Raw genomic sequence first — 25,428 nt, forward strand, 5'->3', positions numbered from 1 at the left:
CAGTGTGTAAAGAGGACTACAGTGCAGGGGAAAACGTTAGGCAACTTCCATGCAATCATTTGTTTCACAATGACTGTATAGTACCTTGGCTGGAACAGGTAAGCCGTTTTATCTTCAGAGTATAAATTCACCGTTCTGATAAAGATTTGTGGGTCCAAGTGTTAATCACCACGTTGTTAAATAAACATATCACACTTCCTGGAGCGTCATTCAGAGCTTAGTATCAGTGTTTATTTTTATTTTTCATGTTTGCGTGTTTCTTGACATTTATTCGCACGATCTTACACAACCAGGCCCCCCCCCACTGATTGGCTAATAATTTCAAGACGCTTGTGTTTGGAATAGAACTGCGGGCCTGTCGTGTTTAAAAGCCAGGGGCCTGCTGAAAATCATTCCGTAACACGTGTGACTTCTGACCGTGTGAGTAACGTGGGTGTGGTTGTTTTAGCCCAGGCCCGGCTTTCCCATTGGGCGTGGGGTGTTTTCATAACAGCCGAGCTCGCGGTCGGCCGTGTTTTCGTTTGGGCGCTAGCCGACTCTCAGCAGCCCCAGAAAAGCCTACATCATCATCTCTGTGCGGGACACAGAGAGCAGCGTGGCCAGCCACAGTCTTGGCTGGAGATTTGCAGGTTGTGCTGGGAGCCTCAAATGCTAAATGGTCACAAGTAGAGCAGGGAACGCGTAGTAATGCGACGGTGGGCATTCCGTCTTGTCCACAGTACATACCGCAGAGTTGTGCAACTTTGTTAGAGGATTTGCATCTGTTTGGTTTCTCTTGGTGGATGTTTGGATAAGCTTATCGTCATTTCAGATTGTAATCTGATGCAGTTCAGGAAGGTGAACCTTTTTTTTTTGCTGTTGCAACATTTATAATCAAGGCAGCAATATACATACAACAGAGAACAAGTACCTGAACATTCTCAGAGGAACATGGGGGGGAAAAAAAATCTTTTAAACCCTTTCTTTTTTTTCTCCTGTTTGGAACTGGAATTCTGCACTTGGTAGTTCAAAATCCACACACACCAATTATTTAGTAACTGAATTGAGTACTGCATGATCAGCCATGCCAATAGTTTTTTTTTTGTTTTTTTTTGCTTAATTGTGCACAGTCATTTATTTGATAACCTCAACAGTGTTTCTGCAAGCTCTGACAGTGTAGTCTTTCATCCCTGATCGTAAAGCGGCAGGTAATACAATCTGTTGTACAGAGAAAGTCTTACGGCAAGATAGGGGCATATTTGGCCATATGGGAGTTTGACTGGCTCGATTCTAATCGCTGTTTTTCAATTTATTTTTTTTTGTACCTCCATCAGCACGACACGTGTCCAGTGTGCCGGAAAAGCCTAAGCGGACAGAACACAGCCACCAATCCTCCAGGTCTATCAGGGATGAACTTCTCCTCTTCCTCCTCCTCTTCCTCATCCAGCTCGCCCGGCAATGACAACACCTCCAGCAATTCGTAAAAAAAAAAAAAAAAAAAAAATAGAGTACCTCCTCCACCTACAGCCCAAGGTTCCGCCCGAACGCCCCCCCCCCCCCCCCCGCTCTGTCCCAGGCGATGAGAAATGCCCCTCGCGTTACCCTCAGGGCTCATTCTGGAGTTCGTGTGCGTGACCTGAAGAAATAACACAGACAATGTGAAACCCATGCGTTTGTTTTCTTTTTTTTCTTTTCTCCCCCCCCCCCCCCCCCCCTCCACAATGAACTGGAAAACAAGGAACACTCTTATCCTTCTGCAATGTGTGCGTGGTCACTGAAGTGGTCACTTTCTGCGTGGACTTGACCCTTGCGGGAGGAAGTATGTATGAATACGAGAGATAAGGAACTGAGAAGGGCAACTAGTGCGGGGAAAGAAAAGAACAGGAGGTGCCCTGCAATGGAGCCATTTTTCCTGTGTTCTCTAAGAAGTAGAGGGGCACACATTTTACTTACAAAAATATATCATTTTGCTTAAAACCCTCCTTTGGTTGTACAGCTGTTAGCAGCAATGAGGAAATATATGTGTGCATATATTCATATTTTTTAAAAAAAGGTAAGTTGCAGTGTCTGTACAGCCAAAGGACCCAAGAATATATTTGGGGAGTGAGGGAACGCTGAGTGTGTGCATTTGATTAAAGTTAGAATTTTACCATTTTTGCCCCCCCCCCCCCCCCCTCCATAAAGTTTGAAAATTGATTGTTTCTTTAAGATTGTTTGGCCTTTTAGAATCAAAAATATTGTTTTTCGATGCATTTTTGTGGTGGTACTTCAGTGATGGTGCGATGCCTGGGCCTGGTGATTGGGTTAATGTGGACTCGGTATGTCGCGGAGTTGCCTTCGCTGTCCTCTGTGGAATGGTTTATTATTTTGGACTCGATTAACCGGAGAACAGTGGATTAGCTGAACAATCACATCTAGCCCTGTGTTTCTTCGAGCAGAATGACCCCTGCCTACATTCCGTGATTAACCTCTAATACAAGGAGCGATGCCAAAACCTAATGTCGGAGTCATCCTTTTTCAGCTGTTTTTTTTTCCTTTTAAAGCTCTTTGTATTTGCTGTGTATGGAATCCGAGGGGACACACCTTTCAGAAGTGGAAAGACAATCTGGATTTCCGCGTCGATCCAGTCACATTCACACACTCAGCTTTCGCGTACCTTTTCTTACACATCCAGTAAATTTCAGTACAATGCGAGTATTTTTTAACTTATTCTAAGTTAATGACGTTTTTGTAAAAATCATAATAAAAAAAAAGTGAAATATTAATAAGTTGTAGATGTTGTAAACATGGAAGAACCAGTTGTGAAAATAAAGAGGATTGCGCGCCTCCAGAGATGACTAAGCCAATGCCTACATTCTCATGGAAAATGCTTCCAAAAACCATTTGTAAAATATTTAATAGGGTTCTTATTTATCACACATCTGCATTTTTTTTTTACATTTACATTACAATTAATTTTTCGTGATGCTATAACCTATTGCAAGTCCCATTATGAAGCACAATAAATTGTGATTTTTATTGTTATTTTTTTATCTCCATGACTTCAGTTCATAAGAGTTCTTCAGGAAGAATCATGTTGAAAATTCCTTGCGAGTATTTAACGGACTAAATTGTATGACCCAGTTTCCTGTATAAACTGCTTATGTTTAAAAAAAAAAAAGTTTTTCCCCCACCCAGAATAATTTTCCTGATTAGAGCACTTTCAGTCTGTTAGTATTCACAGCCTTGATTAAGTGTGGAACTGGGGATGACTGAAATGCCATTGTAATATACTGAAATGGACGGATTACAAAATGGGAAAAAAAAACCCCACACAGCTCTACAATATTGATTTTTTAAAATGGTGGAATAGGTAGTGATTAGGAACACCACCAGGTGGCAGTGTAATGCTGTTCCAGCAGCGTGGATCTAGCGCAAGTGTCAGTCCAGAAACAATGACTGGTTTTGGATGACTAAATGTATTGCGGAATTTGTATTACTACATTTGTTGGACAGAATTTCAATTATAATGTTAGAAATATGGCCTTTGTGAATGTTCACTTACAGTTTGTTATAGATAGCTTTCAGTGTAATTTAGCTTAAGTAGCAAGTCCTTTGCATGCTCTTCTCTAAGGAATTTAGAGAGCAACCCAAGCTGTATTCACTTTGAACTGTCACCACAGCAACAGCGTCTGCTAAATAAATGTAATGTAATGTAATTTAATGTAGCAGGCTTAATTCTGCTGGAATATGCAAATAATGACCAGAGAGGACACTAGAGGCATTAGCAGCAGACGTTGGGGACTTTTTCCATGCTGTTAGCTGAACGCCATGATCGCCAAGGTGTTCATCTTGAAGGGAAGAGTATAAAGTTGCTAAATTTAGCAACTGAAGCCGTTTAATCCAAAGAGGGCGCATGAATGTTGATGTCTGGGGTAAAATAAAGGGACCACAACCTAGGACTCCATTTTGAAAGTGCAGAAATAGACCTCAAAATGTATTGTGTCTGTAAACCAGTAATTGGTTGGCTGCAAGGAGGTATTAACATGCAATCAAGTTTGAGCCCTTAATTTGATGATTACTGTTAAGAAAAAAGCCTGTAGTTTATCATTTTCTCTACCCGGGAGAAAAAGAGCAAGAGATTCATATGGGATGAAGATGATCGCAGGAGGAGAATGTGATTCAGATCTTACCTATATGAATTCACTTCTTGTGAATTGCATTTAATTTGTCATATGGTTTTAATGGGTTTAATTGGGTGGGCATACCATGAGTGATTTGCTGGGAAAACAAAAAGTTTGGGCTAAAATCCAAATGCACAGTGAGTGAGTAAGAGGTAGTACAATTATCCCTAGCAAATTACTACAAATAATGAACTTCAGTTAGAAGTTTTGGAGATATAACCAGGGTAGATTCTTGACAGTGTGCACCATAGTGAATGGATAGTTATCTTTATTGAAAGATTAAAGTGAACATTGTTATATTTATGAACTAGACTAGCAATTACAGCATTTTCAAGCAAGTGATTACTTGAAAAACGGGAACTGAATAAGCGCTTTTTAAAAGCAGTTTTCAGAATAACATCAAAATAATCATGTGCAACCAATAAACGTGGCCAGTGACTGTTTTCTGTAGTTGCAGTCAGGTGTCTGGGACTGGGAGAAATTACCACGACCGTCGGAGTACAATGAAGTTTTTCTCTACGTGCCTGCTGGCATGCCACCATAGACCACCCTCCCACTATGTACGTTATGACGTTGTACATTGTTTCTGACCGGACGTGGGGTGCGCGCCTGACGTCTTGGTACGTGCGGGTTCATACATGCGTGAGGAACAAATAGAGGACGACGAATAGTCCCATTTCAGAGCAGACCACTGAGTGGTGCATTTGGGTTGGTGTATGGGGAAAACATAGATCACAGCAAGCTACGTTTCTCGATTATTTTGCTAAAGAAGCCTGAAAATGGCGCTGCTGTGGGTTTTCGGTGTTTTCCTGATGTTCTTGTTCAGAGCCAGTGCCCTGACAGGTAAGGTGTTTTATTTGGCTAGTACTAACAGTTATGATATCTATTTTATATTTCTGATGTGATGTTGCTAACGTATTTCAGCCAGCTATAACTACACATACCGTTGAATAAGCTTATTCTCATGACAGTGGAACGCTGACCAGACGAAATGCTCTATTTTAAGCAATCACTAGTTATCTACCGTTACCTAGTTAGCTAGCAATTTTATCACTCGACAATTATAGTCTAATGTAAACAGATATAACTTGGCCTCTCTGGACGTTAGCTCCATATCGCTGATGAGGTAATCTGAAGAAACTGGACCATTTGTTTTTGACAAGACACCGGTCGAAATTGACACAGCCGGTTAAAATGGCCGAGGACGAGGCAGATATCTTACCCAGGTAGATAATTGGCCACCTAACGTTACAGCTTGACATGACTACGTAATTTGCATGTTTAACGTCAGTGCAAGTTGTCCTAACAGCTTGTTTTTTTTACTGCTAACATTGTTTAGGAGTTATATTGAATACACATAGCCTTTTGGTAGCTAACGTTGTGTTTTACTGCGCTAGGCTATCGATAGCTAGTTCACCGGCTAAATATTGGCGGAGACCACGTGACCCTGTGCCATTGCTGTAGCTTAGCTACCACTACCATTAATTAGCTGTAGAAATGTACAATGGGTTCTGTTGAAAACTGACTCTTACAGCAAATGGAAAGATCAATAGTATTTGACGAACATCTATAACATCTGTTTGATACGTAGCTAGCCACTAGTTGATCGCTAGTTTTAAAATATTTAGCGAGCCATGCGCATGATTGACGTCCTCTGTGATCTAAAGTATCTGGTCGGATTGCTTGCTAGCCCGTTGATGTAAAACCGGACCAGACCAGTTTGACGGAGAAATGGCTATCTAGGTATCGCTGACCAACTAGCTACTATTTCCCCCATATTAAAACAGCTGAAATCAGTTCGGTGTTATGGAAATGTGTGCTGTTCTAATGTCTTGGCTGACTACGTTAAGAAAGCACTATGCATTTAAAACGAAAATTTCATAGCACCTCATTTATCGACATCTTTGCAACAAATAATGTATAATCTTTAGGGATTTCGCTTGAAAAACAACCAGGGTTTCATTCAGTTAACCATAGTTGTACACCATTTTAGTTCGGCTATCCTTAAATGGTTTCTAGCTAACTAACGTTACATTTATATGCGTTTATCACGTGAGCTGTCAGATGGGGTCGTGGTCTTACTCAATACAGTTTATTTTTATGGAGCTTTTAGTTATGTAAGGACAAATGTGGTGCTGACGTTTACTATGTAATGGTGACTTTGTCAATGAAATTACTACTGACGAACTCTTGTCTTTTTATTTTCACATAGCCGGAATTAATATAATCGCAAATGTGTTGGTTATTGCGGACGTGCTTTAACAGTTTGTGCGTTACGCTTTGAAGTTGACCTGCGCTGAATGCTGTCAACGTGATGAAAACTCGCCATCGAGAGATGCAAGAAGCCATGTGATTAGATTAAGCTCATTATAACCTTCCAGCATCACTAATACAGAGTGTCTCTGACAAAAAAAAGCTGCAGTAACTTTCTAAACCGGGGAGCTCAAGCTGCCAGTCAGCTGGTAATTCAGACTAATTTGAAACCTCAAATGACAGTCATCGCCGGCGAACAAGATAGTTGTGCAACATCCGGGGCTTCAAAATGGCTGGGGCCCATCATGTTACTCATCCTCCCGTACGCATTAATTTATTTTGCTGCCGTCGATTATACTGTAGATTTAATAAATGTGGCGTCGTCAGTAATTTTGGAAATATGAATTGATGTGTATAGTCTTACTGAACGTTGCCGGTTATGTGTACACCTGGTCACGGAAAATGAGAAGAATCTACTTGTGAGATCTTTCTCTAAGGTTTGTTTTTGCTTCGATGTAACGTTAGTGGGATGGATGTTTACATCCCTGCTTTGGGACTTAGATGATTGCGACGCTTCCAGTTAATCCATTTGTAAGCTGCTTCTCTCGATTAAATGGGGAAAAAATGGTTGTGTCACAACCGACGAAAGAGAGGACTTTTAGTGTAATTAAAATGAACCTCGCTCAGCACGTACTCCTGACTCAGTCAATGGAAAATTAGCTTGCAGAGGAAGATGAGCTGAGAACGTTGAACAGGAGTTTTTTCCCAGCAAAACAGCTTCCCGCTGTCATGATGAAGCTCATCCGGCTAATTTAATGCTGTTTGCCTTGACAGGGGTTTCTAGAACAGCAATGGAAAATAATTGGTCTCATCTTTCAGGCTGTACGGTTTTGTGAGACATCGTACCCGGGATGTGTGGTTGGTTTTCACAGCCCTACATACACGTTTAATGTGCCCTTATTACGCAGTGACAGAGATGGGACTTCATACTCATACTGTCAACAAAAATGCCTTCAAGGAGTGTCCCCCCCAGGCAGGACTACTGGCAGCCCCGAGGAGTAAAATTAGATTTCCCTCGAGTTCAGTCATTGGCTGTGACCTAACTTCGGTCTCAGAATTGGGTTATAGATAGCAGCCGGGCTGCTGTCTATTTCTCCCGTTTAACGAGGTCGGGAAGAGTACAGCATTGGCGGATGTGATGCACAGTCACTGTGGTGGAGTCGCGCGGACAACCGCTGCAGGGTTACAGACGTGTTCCATTCGTTCGTTAAATAAATCTCTGGTTCGTTAAATAAATCTCGTCCAATTTATTTTAGGACAGCTACTTGTCGGGAACTACGCAATGCAGAAATGTATTTTGTTCAATCAAACACAATATTCCCTAGTATTTAGAAGTATAAATTTATTTATTTATTTGAAAATTGTTTTAAAGTCTAAGAACATAATAGATATTTGATCAATTCCCCAGTTTTTTTTTTTCCTTTGGATGCTTTTCCACGAAGACGCCAGTGTAAATTCACTTTGTTTACAGTATATGCATTTTCTTGGCTGTGATTCAACACTTGCCAGAGTTTCCTAAGGGTACACTTTCAGGACCCGTGGAGCAGCAGGTTTGCATTTTGAGTGCCACCTTTGCTCATCTATGACTGTTCTTTCTTAGTTTTCTGTTTTATTTCGGTTTTTATTGTTCATGTAAAACACTGCGGTAGTTTACTGTTTGAAGGTGCAGTTCAAATAAAGTTTAATTATTGATCATCCTTTGGATGAAAAGGGTATAACTGGTCTCTGGCGTGCCAAGAACAGTGATTTATGTTGAAATCCCTTAAAACTAAGCTGAACATTAAATTTCTGCCACTTCATTTAAAATTGAAACGATTTCTTGCCAAAAAAAATTAATATTTGGCAAATTAGCAATGCAGTGTAAGCACATCCTTGTAATGGCTGGCTAGACATTCCCGTGAAGGAAAACAGAGGTACAAAAGTCAATGTAGTTTAAAATATTTTTTTTAAAAGAAGCCTTGGCTTACAGTGTCGGAATCCAGGTTTTTGACTAAGCTCTCTTCTGCCAGTGTTATGTTTGAATTTGCACCACCGTTCATATAATCAAGTCAATTTTTAATTGTATTTCATTCAGAGGGGCTGTCGGACACACAATTGTTCTTTTTGGGGGGGCTCATTGTAAGCTTTCCTTCAGGGTTTTACTGAAATGCAGCTAAAGCTAGGCTCGTTTTAAATGGCAGCTGCCATTAGCACGAAAATACAGTTTGTTGCAAACTCACGACAAGCGGACGGGTATGTCATTCAGTGGAGTTTGTCCCTAATGATTATGCGAATGAACTTTTACACGGGGTCAATCCGCTGACAACATTAGCAACAGCAGAGCTGACCGTTTCTGTCTTCCGAAGAGTTTAGGCCCAAGCGGACCAATAGCAATGAGTTTAGTTAAGCCACAATTATAATTTTGCGGGACTAATTATTTGATGAAATGTGATCTGTTTTTTGACTTTCAAAATTTAACACAACTTTGCTTTAGTTTCGCGTGAAGTCAATTTTTAGTAACCTTATGAGTGGCAGGTTCATTGCGAGAAGACCCCTTGGATGTCTTCCTTTGAATGTAAATATATAAATATAGCTGACCAACTCCGTTCTCTTAAAGCTGTTACCTGACTACCGTAGCTGGCTTTTGCACGTTTAAATTAGAATGTGTTCTTTCACAGTGGAATTGGGCTAAGCTGTCCAACTTGCATTCAGGTCAAATGTGAAGGGGAATGGAAAAAATCTTTTCTAAATAGGGGTCAGGTGGGGGTGGGGGCCGGGGGGGGGGGTTTGGTAAACAGCTGCGGTGCATAATTTTTTTTAACTGTTAGTTAAAAAAAAAAAAAAAAAGACTACATTAAGAACACAGCACTGCTGTTTAATCGCACTGGCTCCCTTCTTGTGCAGCTGAGGGAGAGAGCTGTGTCTCATAGCAACTGGCGTGAAGGTGACCTTTGGCAACGGCCAGTCCCGGCGAAAGGTCACATGGTGTCTAGGGCTCGCGGCGGTGTAGCCTCACGCCAGCGGAAAGGCTGGCTGCTCCGGGTCCACGTGCTGCTGCGAGAGCGAGATCGATCCCTGTCCCGCCCGAACGCTGCTATCCCCGGGTTCGGGAGGCCTCTGTGAGCTCGCTTCCCCTCCGCCCGCGCCTCCTGCCGTCTACAATCGGCCGCATTGTTCTGGACAAGGGGGGAAAACTCACGGGCCTGCCTGAACCACCCTCTGGAGCCGGAACAATGTCTGCCGCTCTGCTCGCTTTCTTTTTAATTCTTTGGAATTTAGATCTGAGGCGGATTGTTGGATTGTTCGCGCGATTTCTTCCTCAGATTTATGTGTATGTCAGCGGCCTTGCACGTTGAGGTTCCGCCCAAGTTCTGTTCTCAGTGTATTGTCTTAAGATTGAGTGTGGAATTTCAATGAAACGGCCCGATGGGGGAGGGGGGGGGGGCTTCAGCTGCACTGCCCATACTGCACCATGAGAAACCACATTCCTCTGAGTGTTGTAACCCTTTAAAATGTAAGTTCACAAATAAATATGTGATTAGAATGTTCATGACTGAGCATTCTAACGCTGATGTAACGATCACTACTGGCGATAGAAAGCAATGCAGTTCTAGAACAAAAAAAAACATACTCTCCAAAAGGGTTAAACTGGGCAGGATCTCTTAGTAACTGCATTAGACAGAGGAATATCTAGGCCCTGGAGAAGAGAGCCTGGGATATAATCACACCAGGTGGGTGTAAATTCGCAGGTTGGGTGTGAATAAATGTTCATTTACCTGACCGGGCGACAAAGGTTGTGAAATGGAGGTATATGAAGACAAAATGGATCCCTTCGATACAGGTGGATAAGCCCACGGTTGCATTTGCTCTGATTTGGTTGTTCACATTACGCATCTACATGGCTTGTTTATTTTCAGTTGAAAGTATGTTCTAAAGCACAGGTGTCAAACTCCATTCCTGGAGGTCTGTGTTGTGTGCTGGTTTTTGGGCGTGTTCTCTGCACCGGTGGTTCATTTAGCCAAGTCACTAATTGGCTAAAGAATCCATGACGCCTTGTTCTCAAGGCTTTCATTGGATGCTGATTCACCTGAGACCACAAAACCCGCAGATGTTGTGGCCCCTGTGGGGAATTTAGTTTGACACCCTTGTTCTAAAACATCCATTTTAACTTGTCTCTTGTCTTGATATGTTTTCATGCTCTGCTTTCTCATTCTTTCTGTCATGGATTTGACTATCATCCTCAGTTTTTAGGAAAAGGAAGTAATTTAGCATTTCAGCTCACTTGGAGCATTCAGTGTATTAGCTGTGAACTTTGAGTGATACTTAAATCCATGGCCCTTTTCTGATTTATGCCTTTGCCTGTTTTCTCATTCTCTAATAACCTTTCTTTTTCTTTTTTCATTTCTTTTTGCCTGCCTTTGCATTGGCCATTACACACCATCATCATCATCATCATCGTCCGTCCACCCATATGACGACTAACCAATCATCTCATTCGCTCAAACCAAATCGCAAAAAAAAAAAAACACTCGTGGCCTCCCCCCCCCAACTCACCAAATAAACGTGGCCCCCGCCAACCTTTTTAGCGGGATTCATCAAATCCCCCCTGTCCCAGATGAAGCTGGTAGAGGACAGTGCGGAGCTGCACTGTGAGGTCACAGGCGACCCCATCCCCGAGGTGCAGTGGTGGTACATCGAGGGGGAGGAGTCTAACGAGACCTTCACCCACCTCTTTGACGGGGCGTGGGGGGACCGGGTGCGGATCAACGCCACGTACGTCCACCACGCCACCAGCGCCCTCCGCGTCTCCGAGCTCGCGCCCAGCGACACGGGCACCTACGAGTGCCGGGCCTCCAACGACCCGGACCGCAACGACCTCCGGAAGACCCCCAAAGTCAAGTGGATCCGCTCGCAGGCTAACGTTATCGTTTTCGAGTGTGAGTGGTGGTCCCCAGACCGCCAGGGTCTCTCTTCAAAATGGAAGGCGCGCTTCTGTCAGACCCCACCATCCCCCCCCCCCCCCCGTTTGAACCCCTAACCTTTCCAGTCTCACCCAGAGCCCCCCCACACCCCCTGTTACGCTGGCATGTTTAAGCAGTATTTGTAGGCTGGGCGGCAGGAATGGTTCCTCTGTGGTTTTTGATATGCACCTGATCAGGGGACCTACTTCCCACCTGTTCTGTATTTTTATTTTTTTATTTTTTTGGCTGGGCACCTCGGTCTCTGTAGGACCTCCCTGCATAAATAAAGGAAAGAAATTAAATAAAAATAATTTTTTTGTTTAACAACTGCAGAGGAAACTGCATGTTTTCTTGTTTTTTAGTTTATTCCCGGTGCTGTTCCTGTATAGAGCTTGCCTGGAATCTAGTAGATGTGTCCATTTCTGTTGCTGCTTCGTCACCTTCTCGGATGCCCCCTCCCCCCTTCCCCAAATGTGATGCCTATTCATGGCCTTATCAGGGTCCAGTGCAGGGCCAGGGACTTCCTGCAATATCTTGGGGTGAAAAGTCAAAAGGAGAACGTTTTATTGAGTGATATTGATCATATGGCATGAAATTTGCACAGAGAGCGGCAACATTCTTTGTTTAAGAAGTGTGTCATTAAACTGTCATGTTCTCTTTTTTTAAAAAAAGGGGGGGGGGGAAGGTGGTCTAACTGTGGTCCGCTGTGAGTGCATTGCTTGTATATGATATAGAGACATTTTGATAGATGGACATGACAGCAGGCAATGATGTGGTTGGCATTTGTAGACTTTAGACTTCACTGCTGTTTGGTGTGCTGTGCCTAGATTTTGCTGCTATTTTGAAGCAGTTTTTCTCTGAAGTTAGCCGCCCCTTAGTCCAGTTAACCACTGCAGAACCGTTAACCATTTTCTGATTTGCGGCACAGTCTTCCGTCACCCATTTTGTCCGCTGAAGTGTACGGTTTGACCCTTAAAATGGCGTGAGATTTGTCGCAAGATGGCTGACGTTTTTTTTAACTCCTCCTCTGGCCTAACCAACCAGATCAAAGCTGCCCGTTGGATGTTAGCAGGCTACTGCTTCTGCTTGTAGTCCTCACGATCTGCTGTTAGTGTAGCCTCCCTCTGTAATTCCCACACGCTTCCCGGTTATTCCTGGATCAATCCGCTCTTAGCGTAGCCTCCCTCTGTAATTCCCACACTCTTCCCGGTTATTCCTGGATCAATCCGCTCTTAGCGTAGCCTCCCTCTGTAATTCCCATACGCTTCCCAGTTATTCCTGGATCAATCCGCTCTTAGCGTAGCCTCCCTCTGTAATTCCCACACGCTTCCCGGTTATTCCTGGATCAATCCGCTCTTGGCGTAGCCTCCCTCTGTAATTCCCACACGCTTCCCGGTTATTCCTGGATCAATCCGCTCTTGGCGTAGCCTCCCTCTGTAATTCCCACACGCTTCCCGGTTATTCCTGGATCAATCCACTCTTAGCGTAGCCTCCCTCTGTAATTCCCACACGCTTCCCGGTTATTCCTGGATCAATCCGCTCTTAGCGTAGCCTCCATATGTAATTCCCACACGCTTCCCGGTTATTCCTGGATCAATCCGCTCTTAGCGTAGGCTCCCTCTGTAATTCCCACACACTTCCCGGTTATTCCTGGATCAATCCGCTCTTAGCGTAGCCTCCCTCTGTAATTCCCACACGCTTCCCGGTTATTCCTGGATCAATCCGCTCTTAGCGTAGCCTCCCTCTGTAATTCCCACACGCTTCCCGGTTATTCCTGGATCAATCCGCTCTTAGCGTAGCCTCCCTCTGTAATTCCCACACGCTTCCCGGTTATTCCTGGATCAATCCGCTCTTAGCGTAGCCTCCCTCTGTAATTCCTACACGCTTCCCGGTTATTCCTGGATCAATCTGCTCTTAGCGTAGCCTCCCTCTGTAATTCCCACACGCTTCCCGGTTATTCCTGGATCAATCCGCTCTTAGTGTAGCCTCCCTCTGTAATTCCCACACGCTTCCCAGTTATTCCTGGATCAATCCGCTCTTAGCGTAGCCTCCCTCTGTAATTCCCACACGCTTCCCGGTTATTCCTGGATCAATCCGCTCTTAGTGTAGCCTCCCTCTGTAATTCCCACACGCTTCCCGGTTATTCCTGGATCAATCCGCTCTTAGCGTAGCCTCCCTCTGTAATTCCCACACGCTTCCCGGTTATTCCTGGATCAATCCGCTGTTAGCGTAGCCTCCATATGTAATTCCCACACACTTCCCGATTTATTCCTGGATCCTTTCCAGGAGCCTCTGAACCTTTCCTCAGTCACACCTTTTGGTCTCTGTCCAGAACTGATGAAACTCTTCCGCACTTGTTTTTTCTACTCTCAGCTTGTAATTTTTGCTAGATTGGTGGTTTTGACTTTAATGTGTCTCGGCACTAGAAATGTGTATACAGAGACACATCGATATATACACACACACACAAATTGTATACAAAACTTGTATTGAAGAAGTGAACTAGATAGGAAAATGATCTTGCCTTCTGTAAAAAGTTGTACGGAGGCAGTAACTGTAAAGTATTATTGCAATCTGTGAATGGTCTTCTTGCCAAAGTTGAAAGGCAGGCAACATATAGCTGTGTTGAGGCAGTTACAGGGGTTGAATTTTTGTGTTGGTGGAACATTAGTGTTTGGACATTTATCCTTGTATCTTTTGGGGGGTACAATTTGTCAGGTTAAAAAAAAAAAAAAAAAAAGATCCAGAGCACAGATGTTTCCATTTAATGATTTTCTTTTAAAAATAGTTAAAAAAAAGAAAATTATTGTTTTCTTGACGGTAAGTCAAAACATTTCACACAGAAAGTAAGGTAAGGGGGGAAAACTAACGAACAGCCGTTGACCTGCCTGCTGTGTTTTTTCTGTGTGCATGTTTTGACTGCTTCCTCTCGTGTTGTGTCAACACAGACCCTTTGATCTTGATCAGCCCTCCCGAGGTGAACAATGTGACCTCGGCGGTTCTCACCTGCAACCTCACCAACCCGCTGTCGGCCGTCAAAGGTCACTACTGGGCCAAAAACGGGAAGGTGATCGAGGCAACCAAGGTGGACACTTCAGAGACATACATCGAGTACAAGTATGTGCACCAGCTGTCGTTTATTTTTGAACAAATTAACTTGTTTGGGGAAAACCCATCCCCTCTATGCTGTATCTTTGTGGAATTTGAATCCATTTGTGAAATGGGTGGGGGGGTTCTATATTGTACTCTGTATGGTTATGAGCTTGAAGGCAATAAGGATGTTTCAACGGCCCTTTCTAGATTACGCGCGTCACGTTGGTAATATGTGGTCTGTGCTGAGCAATACTGTTCCTTTTTTAAGGAGATTAAAATGAATAGAAATGAATAGAACGGCGGTTTCTCCTGAAGAATTGTACTTTTGAACTCGCAGTACTTCCAGATACGGCGCAGGGACCAACGAGCCGACGGTGCCGTGATATTTGGCGTGATGAGCCAGCGCCCCTCTCTCCTGCGCTCACGCCGTCCCCGCACCCATCGGCGGCGCCGCTTGTGCGTTTTATTCGGGCGACGCCTGACAGGTTGGACATGGCGGACACGGCGGACGCGCCTGTAGCCCTCGCTGGGCGGGGGCGGGATTAGCCCCCTGCTAGGCTCTGGCCTCCATTCCTCAACGGAGGGAAATGGCCCCCCGGGGCCGATGGCGAGTGCGCCATTGTGTTGCGACGGCGGGGGAAGCCGCCCGCTTCGTTTCGCCTGCGTGCGGTCGGTCGTTTTATTTCACCCCCGAATCCGTCAGCAGGAAGGCCTTCTCTGCCTCGCCTCTCCCGTAAAACATCTGAGGCTTATTGTGCTGTGAAGTCACTGGCAGGACGCCTTTGATTGGTCGGAAGCGTTCGAAGGAATTTAAAGGAAACAGATTGTCCAGGGCGGTAGTGGGAACCCATTCAGGTTTGAAGCGGTAATTATTCTTGTTTGGTAACGACGATTGTTGTTTTCTTTTAGCATGCCGAAGATTGACAGCCACTCTGGAGGAGAGTACAGCTGTGTCTTTCTCTGCACTCCAGAGGTCAGCAACAAGATTCTGGTGAAAAGTAAGTATTCCGTTCGCAAGATTTTCCCGTTACAACCGCGAATCGGGCGAGCGTGTCCGATAAGGGCCGTCCGGCGCGCTCAGTGTTTGGACAAGTGCTTTCGGCTCGACCGAAGCTCTGTGCGTCTGTGCGTCTGTGCGCCAAACAAATATTTGCGCGTGCGATCTTATCAGAGCAGCACCTCGATCGCCCTCGAAATTCCTTGCGGTATCAGAGCCGCGATGTGCTACACACTTCCGTGAATTCACGGTTTTTTTGTTCAGGCTTGAAGCGGTGGGGTGCGATCGGGGTGGGGGTGTCGGGGGGGTGGGGGGGGTGGTGTTGAGTGTGCCGGGCAGTCTTTGTGCAGTCTGTCTGAAGCATCCGGCGAGTAACGGAAAAGGGATATTTTTGTGCCCCTCCCCTCCCCTCCCCTCCCCACCCCAGCTCCCCTCCACGTCGCCGCGTACAAGCACTCTGAGCACGGCAACGAGAACGACAAGGGCGCGCTGGTGTGCGTGAGCCACAGCTACCCGCTGCCCACCGACTGGAAGTGGTACGCCGTCCGCGGGGAGAACGGGGAGAAAGAGGTACGCCGCCTACCCCCCCCCCCCGAATCCGCCAAAAAAAAAACCTTTTCCAGGCTTCCAGGCCTCTTATCCAGAGCGACTTGCACATCTCCGTCATAGCGTTCACATTGCCATCCACTTATACAGCTGGATATAGATACTGGAGCGATGCAGGTTAAGTACCTTTAGCTCAAAGGTAAAACGGCAGTGTCCTACCCGGGAATCAAACCTGATGCCTTTAGGTTGCAAGACCTAGCTCCTTATCCATTGTACTGTAGGCCAAACCCACCAAACAACCTTTCCTGGCCAAATCAGCCAGCCACAGCACGCTCCTGTTCCCTACGTTTCTCAATGTGAAATAAAGCCACATTCATGACCCTCGTTACCTAATCACACCATTCACAATTCAGGCCCTTTGGTAGTTATAAAGAGAGAAAGCACTGCTTTGTCATTATGAATGGTGCCCATTAAAAAAAAAAAAAAAAAAAAAAAAAAAAAAAGAAAATCCTTTATATTATATTATTATTGATACTCCGTACCTGGCTAATGGGGGAAATTACTTTCGTTTCGTGCAGTTCATTTCATCCATTTTCTTTCGTTTTTCTGTCCTCCCCCCCCTCTTGAGAACACGAGCCATTGTGTGCTTTACGGAATAACTGTAATGCGGCTGCTTTTATTGCTCCCTACCTGAAATGAGGTCTCTCTTACCGCTGGCACAGGCTTGAAGCTACGCACTCTGTGTTTGCACAGTTTGTACAGCCCTGTGTACCCATCGTGCGTAGGGTTCCTGCGTGGGTTTGTGCTGAAATGTCCAAACTGTCGCTCCGCTTAGCGGTCCTGCTACGCCCCTGACTGTAATGACGGACGTCTGGATTAAATGTAGGGGAAATGGAATGTGATTTGATTGGATTTTAAGAAAAAACGCCCGGGCCTCTTATGAGGGGGGGATGAGATTATCATCACGGGTAAAAGCCGTGCGTTTCACGCTCTTATTGCGCTTTTTTTTCCCTCCCCCCTCCCACCGCGTGTCTCCCCCCCCCCAGGCCATCGTTAACGGAACGGACAAGTACGACATCAAGAGCACGCCCAACAAGACCACCCTGTACATCTACGACCTGGACATCCAGCAGGACATGGGGGACTACGTGTGCTACGGCGAGGGCGAGATGGGCTGGGCCTCGGACCAGATCCACCTGCGCGTGCGCAGCCGCCTGGCCGCCCTCTGGCCCTTCCTCGGCATCGTGGCCGAGGTCATCGTCCTCATCACCATCATCTTCATCTACGAGAAGAGGAGAAAGCCAGACGACATTAACGACGGTACGCGTCGCAGTCCCGGGTTGCTCTGATTGGTTGTTTGTTTTTTTTTGTTTTTTTTATGAATTTGGGGGGGAATTGCAAGTGGAGTCATTGGACATGGATGAACGAAACAAGGATTGTTCATGTAATGTGCAAGCACTTTTATACACGTTTGCTAATCGGGCTATGTTAATTTATACTACCCTCTAGTGGTAGAAGCTGTGTATTGCACTGCCCTTCGACTCAGATCGTCTCTTGGAGGAATCCCCAATGCCTCAGAATTATTGCGGCCAATAACGTTTCACGGTGCCTCACACTTACCCTTCTCCCAGTATTAAGGATTTGAATGGTTATTTAATTGTTTTGCACTGAAGTGTATCGTTTCTTGTCTGTTTTTCGTTCTCACCCTTTTCAGTCTCTCTATAACGTTTTACTTCTAGTTCTGTTCCGCTAGGCCAGTTTTTTTTATTATTTACATTTTTATTTCCTTGTTTGCTGCTGCTTTTGTTACGTTATGGTAAGTGACCAAAAAACTTGCATGACCCAGACTGAAGTGGTTTATCTGAGATAACGTGGCGGAGCTGTCCGAGCCTGAATGCACTGCTTTCACAGAACAGCCACTCACAGAGAATGCCAAACGCGTGACTCTTTCACTGGTTTTACTGGCCCCAACGTCAATTTACAATAACTTCCCAGTTAATGGATTCCAGTTCATGTATTCCTGATACTGTGACAAATCTATTCCTCTAGCTAATGTGATTTTTTTTTATCCATCACCAGTGAAAGGGTTGATTTCACATCTGACATAGGTTGATCACGTTCAATTAAGTAGAACGGCAATGCATTTTTCATTTTTGTTTGTTTTATATATATACACATATATATGTATATATTTTTATATTAACCGAGTCATTGTGCATGCGAAGCTGCATCTTGAGATAGTGAACTTGCATGAGAAGTCATTTTGACTGTGGCGTCACTGGGATGTTATGGGTCTTATCTGTCACTCGGGGTGGAGAATCTGTGGGCGGGCTCACGTGCGTTACAGATCTTGTCTCGGCGATCACATCGAAGCTCTTTGCTCAACGTTTGTCCCTCACGGCAGAGCGTATTTATTTAACTCTTTGTGGACCGCAGCGTTGTGCTCATACTGTCGTGGCAAGGTTAACTGCATGATCTTTCATCATCCTCTTAATGAGATTAAGGAGTTCAGATTCATTACTGTGTTTTCACATTAAAAACAATCTAATTTTTGAATTCTGAAGGATATGGAGAGAAAAAGTGGTGTGATAAGATTATTATAATTTAATGAGTAATGGTAATTTTTCAAGTATGAGTTCAGACATATCTACAATGATTTGCGCTGATGATAGGGAAGAATTTGGCATGTATTCCTACAGTATATGGGCGCTTCATAGGTATACAGCCCTCAGTTGAGTCTCCAGGAACCTTGTGCTTCTAGGCCAGCGATTGGTTCCTCCATCAAATTACCAATGCGCTCCATTTTCCAAGGCTTGTGCTTGAGTTCACGGCTGCTTTGGTAGATTTCACTGTTCCGTACACTGCACTGGTTCAACTTCGTCGTCTTCTTCCTGTTTTCTTGGTTCCGTGCGGCTGCCAATCAGATGACGACTCAGGCTCCGCCCCACTGTGAGTAAACGTTTCCTGTCGTTTTCCACTTGTTGACCGATTCAGCGTTTTCGACGTGTGCGATCTGATCGAAATGTCCTCCCTTTCTGCAGGAAGAGCAACTCCTCCACCAACCACAAAGAGAAAAACGTGCGACAGAGGAACTCCAATTAAGAGAATGAAGGAGGTGGGTGTGTCCCGGTCGCGTAGTGGACGGGTCTGTGCGCTGTGCTGCTGTTTCTACCGTGTGATTATAGTACAACTGCTGTCAGTAGGCAGGAAAAGCTACATGCAAAGATGTAATGACTCAGAAATCCACCTAAGAAATCCGCCCCGTTCTTCCTGTTTGCTGTGAGCCAATCAGACTGACTGACTGGCAGTCAGAGCCTAACGTTAGCTGCCGTGAGACCTGAAGTTGAACGTAGAGAAACGTTAGCCGGCTGAGGCCAGAACTGATGATGTCACAGAGCAGCAGTGGGCGGACTGGCTCCATGCAAATAAGCGGCCACGCTTTAACCAATCAGCACGCTCGTTAAATACTGAGGGAATACTGATGGAGTTCAGTGAGAGAGAGAGAAAACCAGCCTCCCCAGACAGTGTTCTTGTACCACATTTACCACACATACTAGTGTGCCAGGCTGAAAACTCTGTTTTAATACATTTTAACGTGTAAAGACAAATATGGTGGTATGGTGGTATTGACCAGCCTAGTGCCTAGAGCTTAATGGCCATTCTTTAATTTTGTATTATGTAATTTTTTGTTGCTTGCTACATTTCAGTGGTTGGAAACCCCTAGAGTAGGGTGTGTTCCTGTAGGGGTGGGGGTAATTCAAACTGAATATTGACTGTCCAGACGTGCAGAAAATGGCGACAACCTTTTATTTTTCTTCATCTGCTTCCTGTTTCCTTGCAGGTGTCCTGATGACTACTACACAAGACGTCCAAGTAAAGCATTGAGTTGCTGAGTAGCACGTGATCTAGTGCACCCTGCAATTTGACATCTTCTTGCTTTAGAATACGTGTCCTGAAATACAAGTTTTTTCTGTTTTGTTTTGTTTTTTTTTTCTTCTCCCGCCCCCCCTCTCAAATTTTTACTTTTCTCAATATTAATGTGCTTCCATGGAATGTGTTTGAACTGGAAGTCTGTGTGAATCGGCTTTGCATGATCGTCTTAGTGAAAACCTGTGCGTTCATAGTGAAGCCACTGTAGTAATTATATATACAGTATATCTGTGGCAGTGGGTATATTGGTGGATTTAGACTTTTTTTTTTTTTGTTTGTTTTGTTTGCTTCCTCTCTTGTCCTCGGCCGTTGTGTATCGGTGCACTAACAGTGCCAGCCTGGGTCACCTGTGGCGGCACGGGTCCCGGGCGGGGCGAAACGAATCCTCTCCACTACGTGTATTCGTCTTTCGCCGACGCGAAAACTCCCTTGTGGCTGTAGAACCGGGCTGCCCAGCCCTGTTCCGGTGAGGTCCGTCGTCCTGGAGATTTCAATTTCAATCCAAAATTAGGCGCACCTGCCTCTCCTGATTCATCAGCGGTGTAACATCTCTGGCTGCTGAATGAGGTGTGTGTGCTTTTGTTAGGGTTTGGAGTGCAAACCTGCAGGACGGTACATCTCCAGGAACAGGGCTGGGCAGCCCTGCTGTAGAAGTATGGACACTGAGAAACCTAACCTAACCTAACCTAACCACAGTGGCAGGATTTTCTATTGAAAGCCTTATTTAACATCACCTGATTACTCTTAATGTGGAATCTTTATTTCCCTTTATGATACTAATTATAAAGTATTTCAGAAAATACAGTGCAGCACCTACAAATTGCACACAGCAGTCTTTGTAGTGTATGTTTAACAATACTATGTTAAGTCCAGTATTGGGCACATACTCTTAACACCCTTTAATCACTGACATTTTTTTTCCATTTTATCGTTTTCTAAGTTGGTTTTCTGGTATGTTGTTTTACGGTGTAAGATGATCTCAAGTCATGTTGCCTCCGCTTCATGTCGTGTTTGTAGACGAATATCTTCGGTGTGGTAATAAATGGACCAAGTGGAGGGGGTGGGGGGTGGCGGTGTTGGGCATCTTTTTGAAAAGTTGATTTGCAAAACAAATCATCATTTATAAATTCAGAACAGTAATACTTGCTGTATTCCAGTATGCTAATTTCGGTTCGAAGGCCTATGAAGGAACTCTTTGAACTCTCGCAGGTATTATGGGGGATTTGGTGAAAGCTGTCACTCACCTGTTTTAACCCCCTCCCCTACCCCTCACCCCCCCCCCCCCCCTTTTTTTTTTTGGGTAGGCATTTCAGAAGTCATAAGCTGCATTCACTTAGTATTGTGTCTGAATGTGTGTCATTTCTTTCATTTTAATTTGAAACGTATGTTGAACCTTAAGACGTGAGATAAGAATAGAAATAAATATATATAAATATATATACATAAGTTATTTTTTGCCTGACTTCACGAGCGAATAGCTTAAAACACCGCTGTAATGACTTGCACAATCTTAATAAAGTTTCTTTGATTTGATTTTGGCGTGGGTCAGATTCGTGTGCTGCACTGTGCTGACGCTTGTTGTCTGGTCCGCTTGCTGAGACGCTCCGTGAGCTCTTTTAAAACCCCGACCCCCCCCCGGCGTCTGAAGAATCGAACCACCGAGGGGGCTCCGTTTCCACCGGCGACGAAGGATTGTGACACGGCTGTAAGTTCCCTGCCGATTGGTCGCCTCACTGGGAAGGGTGGCTGGGGTTGGAGGGAACGTAAATCCGTCTCCTGGCGCGGAGATCACTTCAGCGCCCGAGCGGTGCGGTCCAGTTGGGAAGAGTGCACTTTCTGATTGGGTGTTTAACCAGTCAATCAATCGGAGTTTGTCGGGGGTGTTCTATCATGAAGAGGACAGTCCTACAGGCTAAAGCCTCTCCCTCCTTGCCTCTAAAACACTTGGCTATGCTACATAATAAAATGCAGATTTCTTTTCCGTAACCACCTCCTTACATTACTTTACATGACATTTATTTGGCAGACGCTTTTATCCAAAGCAACGTACAAAAAGTGCATTTCATGGTCATAGACAACTACTAAACACAGGTTCAGTAAGGTACAATACTTATTTTGTACAGCTATTTCTAGCCAAGAACACAGTTTGCACAGTGAACACTATTCTGACCTAACCTCTGCAAAGCCAACTAGGCAGAAGAATAAGCTACAGTATTAGGACAAATACAAATTACCAAAGAGCAAGTCCTTGACCAGCCTCGTTTCAGAGCTGGTAACGCTACACTGTAAACTTTTCAGTGTTAAATCAACTCTTACAGAGTTGATTTCATGTACTCATGTACCCAGAGTTAAATTAACTCTGGACATTTTACTGGGTTTGAGTGGCGACTCTTCCCTCAGTACCGGGCAGCTTTATGAATGCCGCGACTCTTTGCTCTGCCACGGTCCGTTTGGAGCTCTCTGTCTGGAAACCGAAAAGCCCCAAGTCATTTTCCAGAAAGACGAGTCACGCTGACTGGCTTTTAAAAAAAAAAAAAAAAAAACGATTTTCGCTTTCAAATAGCAAACGAGCAATACACGCCCGTTTATCCCGACCCCGCGATAAGCCCGTCTTATGTGCGGTAATGTCTCGTTTCTGCGCAAGCTGCCATTTGCATGAGTAAATTCTTATTCATTCTGCTAAAGGCTTGTTTTGTGCTGCCTTTCAGAAAAAAATGTTTCTGAAATTGCCTGGCCTGTTTCTAATGGAAAACAGCCATTATGATTCTCCCCCCCCCCCCCCCCCGGTAGTCTAAAAGTAGCAACAGATTTTGGGATTGTTGTGGGCTGAATCAATAATGGAAGACGCGTGGAGCCAACTCGGTTTCAAAGGGTCGTAATTCATTTATTCACCTGGCTATTTTTAGACTGCCACAACCCCAAGGTACAGATGTAGTCGCGTGTGTGTGTGTGTGTGAGAGAGAGAGAGAAGCCATTCACAAATTCTGTTTCTTGCTTGGGTCCCTACATTTTTAATGCATCTATGTATTATATTTTTCACGCACACACACACCCACTCACACACACACACATGTATGCGTGTATAAATATATAATATATATATATATATATATATATATATATATGCACACATTACATTATATAATGACAGGAATTTGATGGGTTTTTTGTTTTATAAATCATATATAAATCAAATGCATATATATCCTATTGTGCTCCTGCACCCCAATGTTATCTATGTATCTGTTTTATATATGTATTTTGGTGTTAAAGTGACCTGAACGCTTTAAATATATTGAGAATGTGACTGAATAAACTGTAGTTAAGTGTCATATCAGGCTATAAAATAAATTTGCATCGATGCCTCTCAACTCAGCAACTGATGTTCTACCCATATATTTACATATATAATAGTCAAGGACTTTAAATACCCTGGCGTTGACATCTCTCTCTCTCTATGCACTGAATTGCTCTGAACAACTTTCAAAACACATTTGAGCAAAATGAGGCTAATCCCACAATGATCTCACCAAGTTCTTTAAAGACCAGAATCTATTTAAAATGTAAATTTTTGTCACGTAGTAATGGACTCACTGCTATGATTCCACTATTTCCAACAAACAGGTACTAGAAAAAATAAAACCACATCTGATTTAAAAAATTTATTTTAAAGGGTTGATGTCCCACATTTTAATTAGAAACTTTAGAGTGTGAGAAAGCGTCTGAAGGGTTAGCATTACCAAATGAGAAATACGATTTCTGGTCTTTTGGTTTTTACACACCATTGCAACCTACTGTTTCCTGGCAACAAATTGAGGAGAATCTGGTGCATCCACGTGCCATTGGGTACAGGGTGTAATCCAATCAGGTGTTTACTGCAACGGGCCAAGTTTCATTTTGGCGATTTTAATTTCTTATGTTCTTGCAATTTGGCAAGCGTTGTGAACACACATTAACACAAAGTACAAATGGAATTTGTTTGCCCCAATTAGACCAGGCTTGATACGGTGTTACATACTATCCAATCTGCATGTAATCAGGGTTCTAGGTACAATTTAGCTAGGAAAATGGCGAGCATTGTTGGGCTGAATGGCCTGTTCTCGTCATTATGTTATTTTATGCTATGTTATGTTAATTCACACTTGCACATTTCTAAGGGATAAAATGGACCTAGGTTTACCAATAGGCTTGACAATTAATTTTAAAATTCAACATTAGTTGGTATATTTCACATCAAGTCATACGTTTAAATTTGTGGTATTGCATGCTGACAACAAAGCAAAACTTAGTCAAACATTTACCATCATGGTGACCAAAAAGCACAAAGGCAAGGCCACCGTACATTTATTTTAGCTTTGTGATATATAACACAATTCAGTGCTTCATGGTGGAACTTCAGAAATCCTTTCCAAAACGATGATTTCCTCTTGCCTGCAGTGATCTCCTTTCCTTCCTTCCTTCCTTCCTATTTCATTCCTTTTGTGTCATTTCTCCAGGCACCCCTCTATCCTAAATTAATTCAACCGTATATCTACTCTCAGTTCTTTTATTGTCTGCCGCTAATTATGTGCCATTTAAAAAGGTTCCTAATCTTTGGTGGAATGCATCTCTTCACATGGTGACACACAGCTCCCCCCCCCCCTCTTCCCCCCCCACCCCCCTCTTCCTTATCCCACCCTGTGTGAAGAAAAGGATGATTGACAGGCAGCTTTGAAGTCACTGATTTGCTCAGTCGCTGTCATTAAGACACGGACGCGTCTCTCCAAGCTAACGCATCAAAGCCTTTTCTTCAGACTCTTCCAGCACAACATGCACGATCTTACATCTTCTCTCTATTCAGATCTTCATTTATCCCACTGTATCATGCCCTGGGGTTCATACACTGCATGCACTGTTTGTTGTACTTATTACAAAACATTTTAAGTTGCACTAGTACAGAGTACAATAGTGCAGAGATAAAGAATATATAATGAAGCAGAGGAAGCTCTCGTTTGTTTGGATACAGTTTTATAGAGAATTTAACTGTGTTTTTAGCAAAGATTCATAATATATACAAGGCTTAGAATACTTGCATTTTATTTTTTTCTTCTGGATTGCCCTTAGTAAGACACATGTATGTACTTATTTCATGTTAAACACACTTGAAGTGTTGGTAGTGCCACACACACACGCACGTCACACATGCGCGCGCACACACGTAATCCACATCAAAAAAACACAGATGTTGCTGGCCTAGTGCAGCCTTCATTGGTGATGAAAGACATGCCCATGAAACAAATAATTATAAATAAATGAATAAATAATGCCAGGCAGAAAGGTGTTCCAGATGTCTGGCGTGAAATGCACACCTTTCACCTGATAAGCTGAATACACTCAGCTGCTGCTGCTGCTGCTGCTCTCGTGTCCATTACCTGGGGTTTGGGCATTTTCCGTACGGCGCAGATGGAACGTTCGGCTTTCACCTGAG

The 25,428-nt window shown here is 44.0% G+C and overlaps 2 protein-coding genes across 2 annotated transcripts in view; both read left to right on the plus strand.

Annotated features, from left to right (window-relative positions):
* Positions 1-3,003, plus strand: part of LOC118224499 (E3 ubiquitin-protein ligase RNF126-like) — a 10,016-nt gene extending 7,013 nt beyond the window's left edge. The window contains exons 8-9 of the mRNA XM_035411961.1: positions 1-98; positions 1,314-3,003. The exon at positions 1-98 is cut by the window's left edge and continues 18 nt beyond it. Of these exons, the coding sequence (XP_035267852.1) occupies positions 1-98; positions 1,314-1,463 (248 nt within the window). The 3' untranslated portion in view covers positions 1,464-3,003. The remainder of the gene's footprint in view (positions 99-1,313) is intronic.
* Positions 3,004-4,762: 1,759 nt separating this feature from the next.
* Positions 4,763-21,494, plus strand: bsg (basigin). The gene is made up of 9 exons (XM_035414873.1): positions 4,763-4,985; positions 11,021-11,371; positions 14,344-14,512; positions 15,398-15,486; positions 15,913-16,055; positions 17,078-17,351; positions 18,956-18,980; positions 19,073-19,146; positions 19,873-21,494. Exons 1-8 carry the CDS (start codon positions 4,922-4,924, stop codon positions 19,131-19,133), a joined length of 1,176 nt encoding a protein of 391 aa, XP_035270764.1. The 5' UTR covers positions 4,763-4,921; the 3' UTR covers positions 19,134-19,146; positions 19,873-21,494.
* Positions 21,495-25,428: the final 3,934 nt, after the last annotated feature.

The sequence above is a fragment of the Anguilla anguilla genome, chromosome 4 (genome assembly GCF_013347855.1).
Source record: "Anguilla anguilla isolate fAngAng1 chromosome 4, fAngAng1.pri, whole genome shotgun sequence".
In the NCBI taxonomy this organism is placed as follows: Eukaryota; Metazoa; Chordata; class Actinopteri; order Anguilliformes; family Anguillidae; genus Anguilla; species Anguilla anguilla.

What these genes read in the sequence shown, in the direction of transcription:
- bsg (XM_035414873.1), top strand. Translation starts at nt 4,922, where the DNA reads ATGGCGCTGCTGTGGGTTTTCGGTGTTTTCCTGATGTTCTTGTTCAGA. An exon ending in TAACGTTATCGTTTTCGAGT is followed by an intron (nt 11,372 to 14,343) that starts GTGAGTGGTGGT and finishes GTGTCAACACAG; the next exon opens with ACCCTTTGATCTTGATCAGC. An exon ending in GACTCAGGCTCCGCCCCACT is followed by an intron (nt 18,981 to 19,072) that starts GTGAGTAAACGT and finishes CCCTTTCTGCAG; the next exon opens with GAAGAGCAACTCCTCCACCA.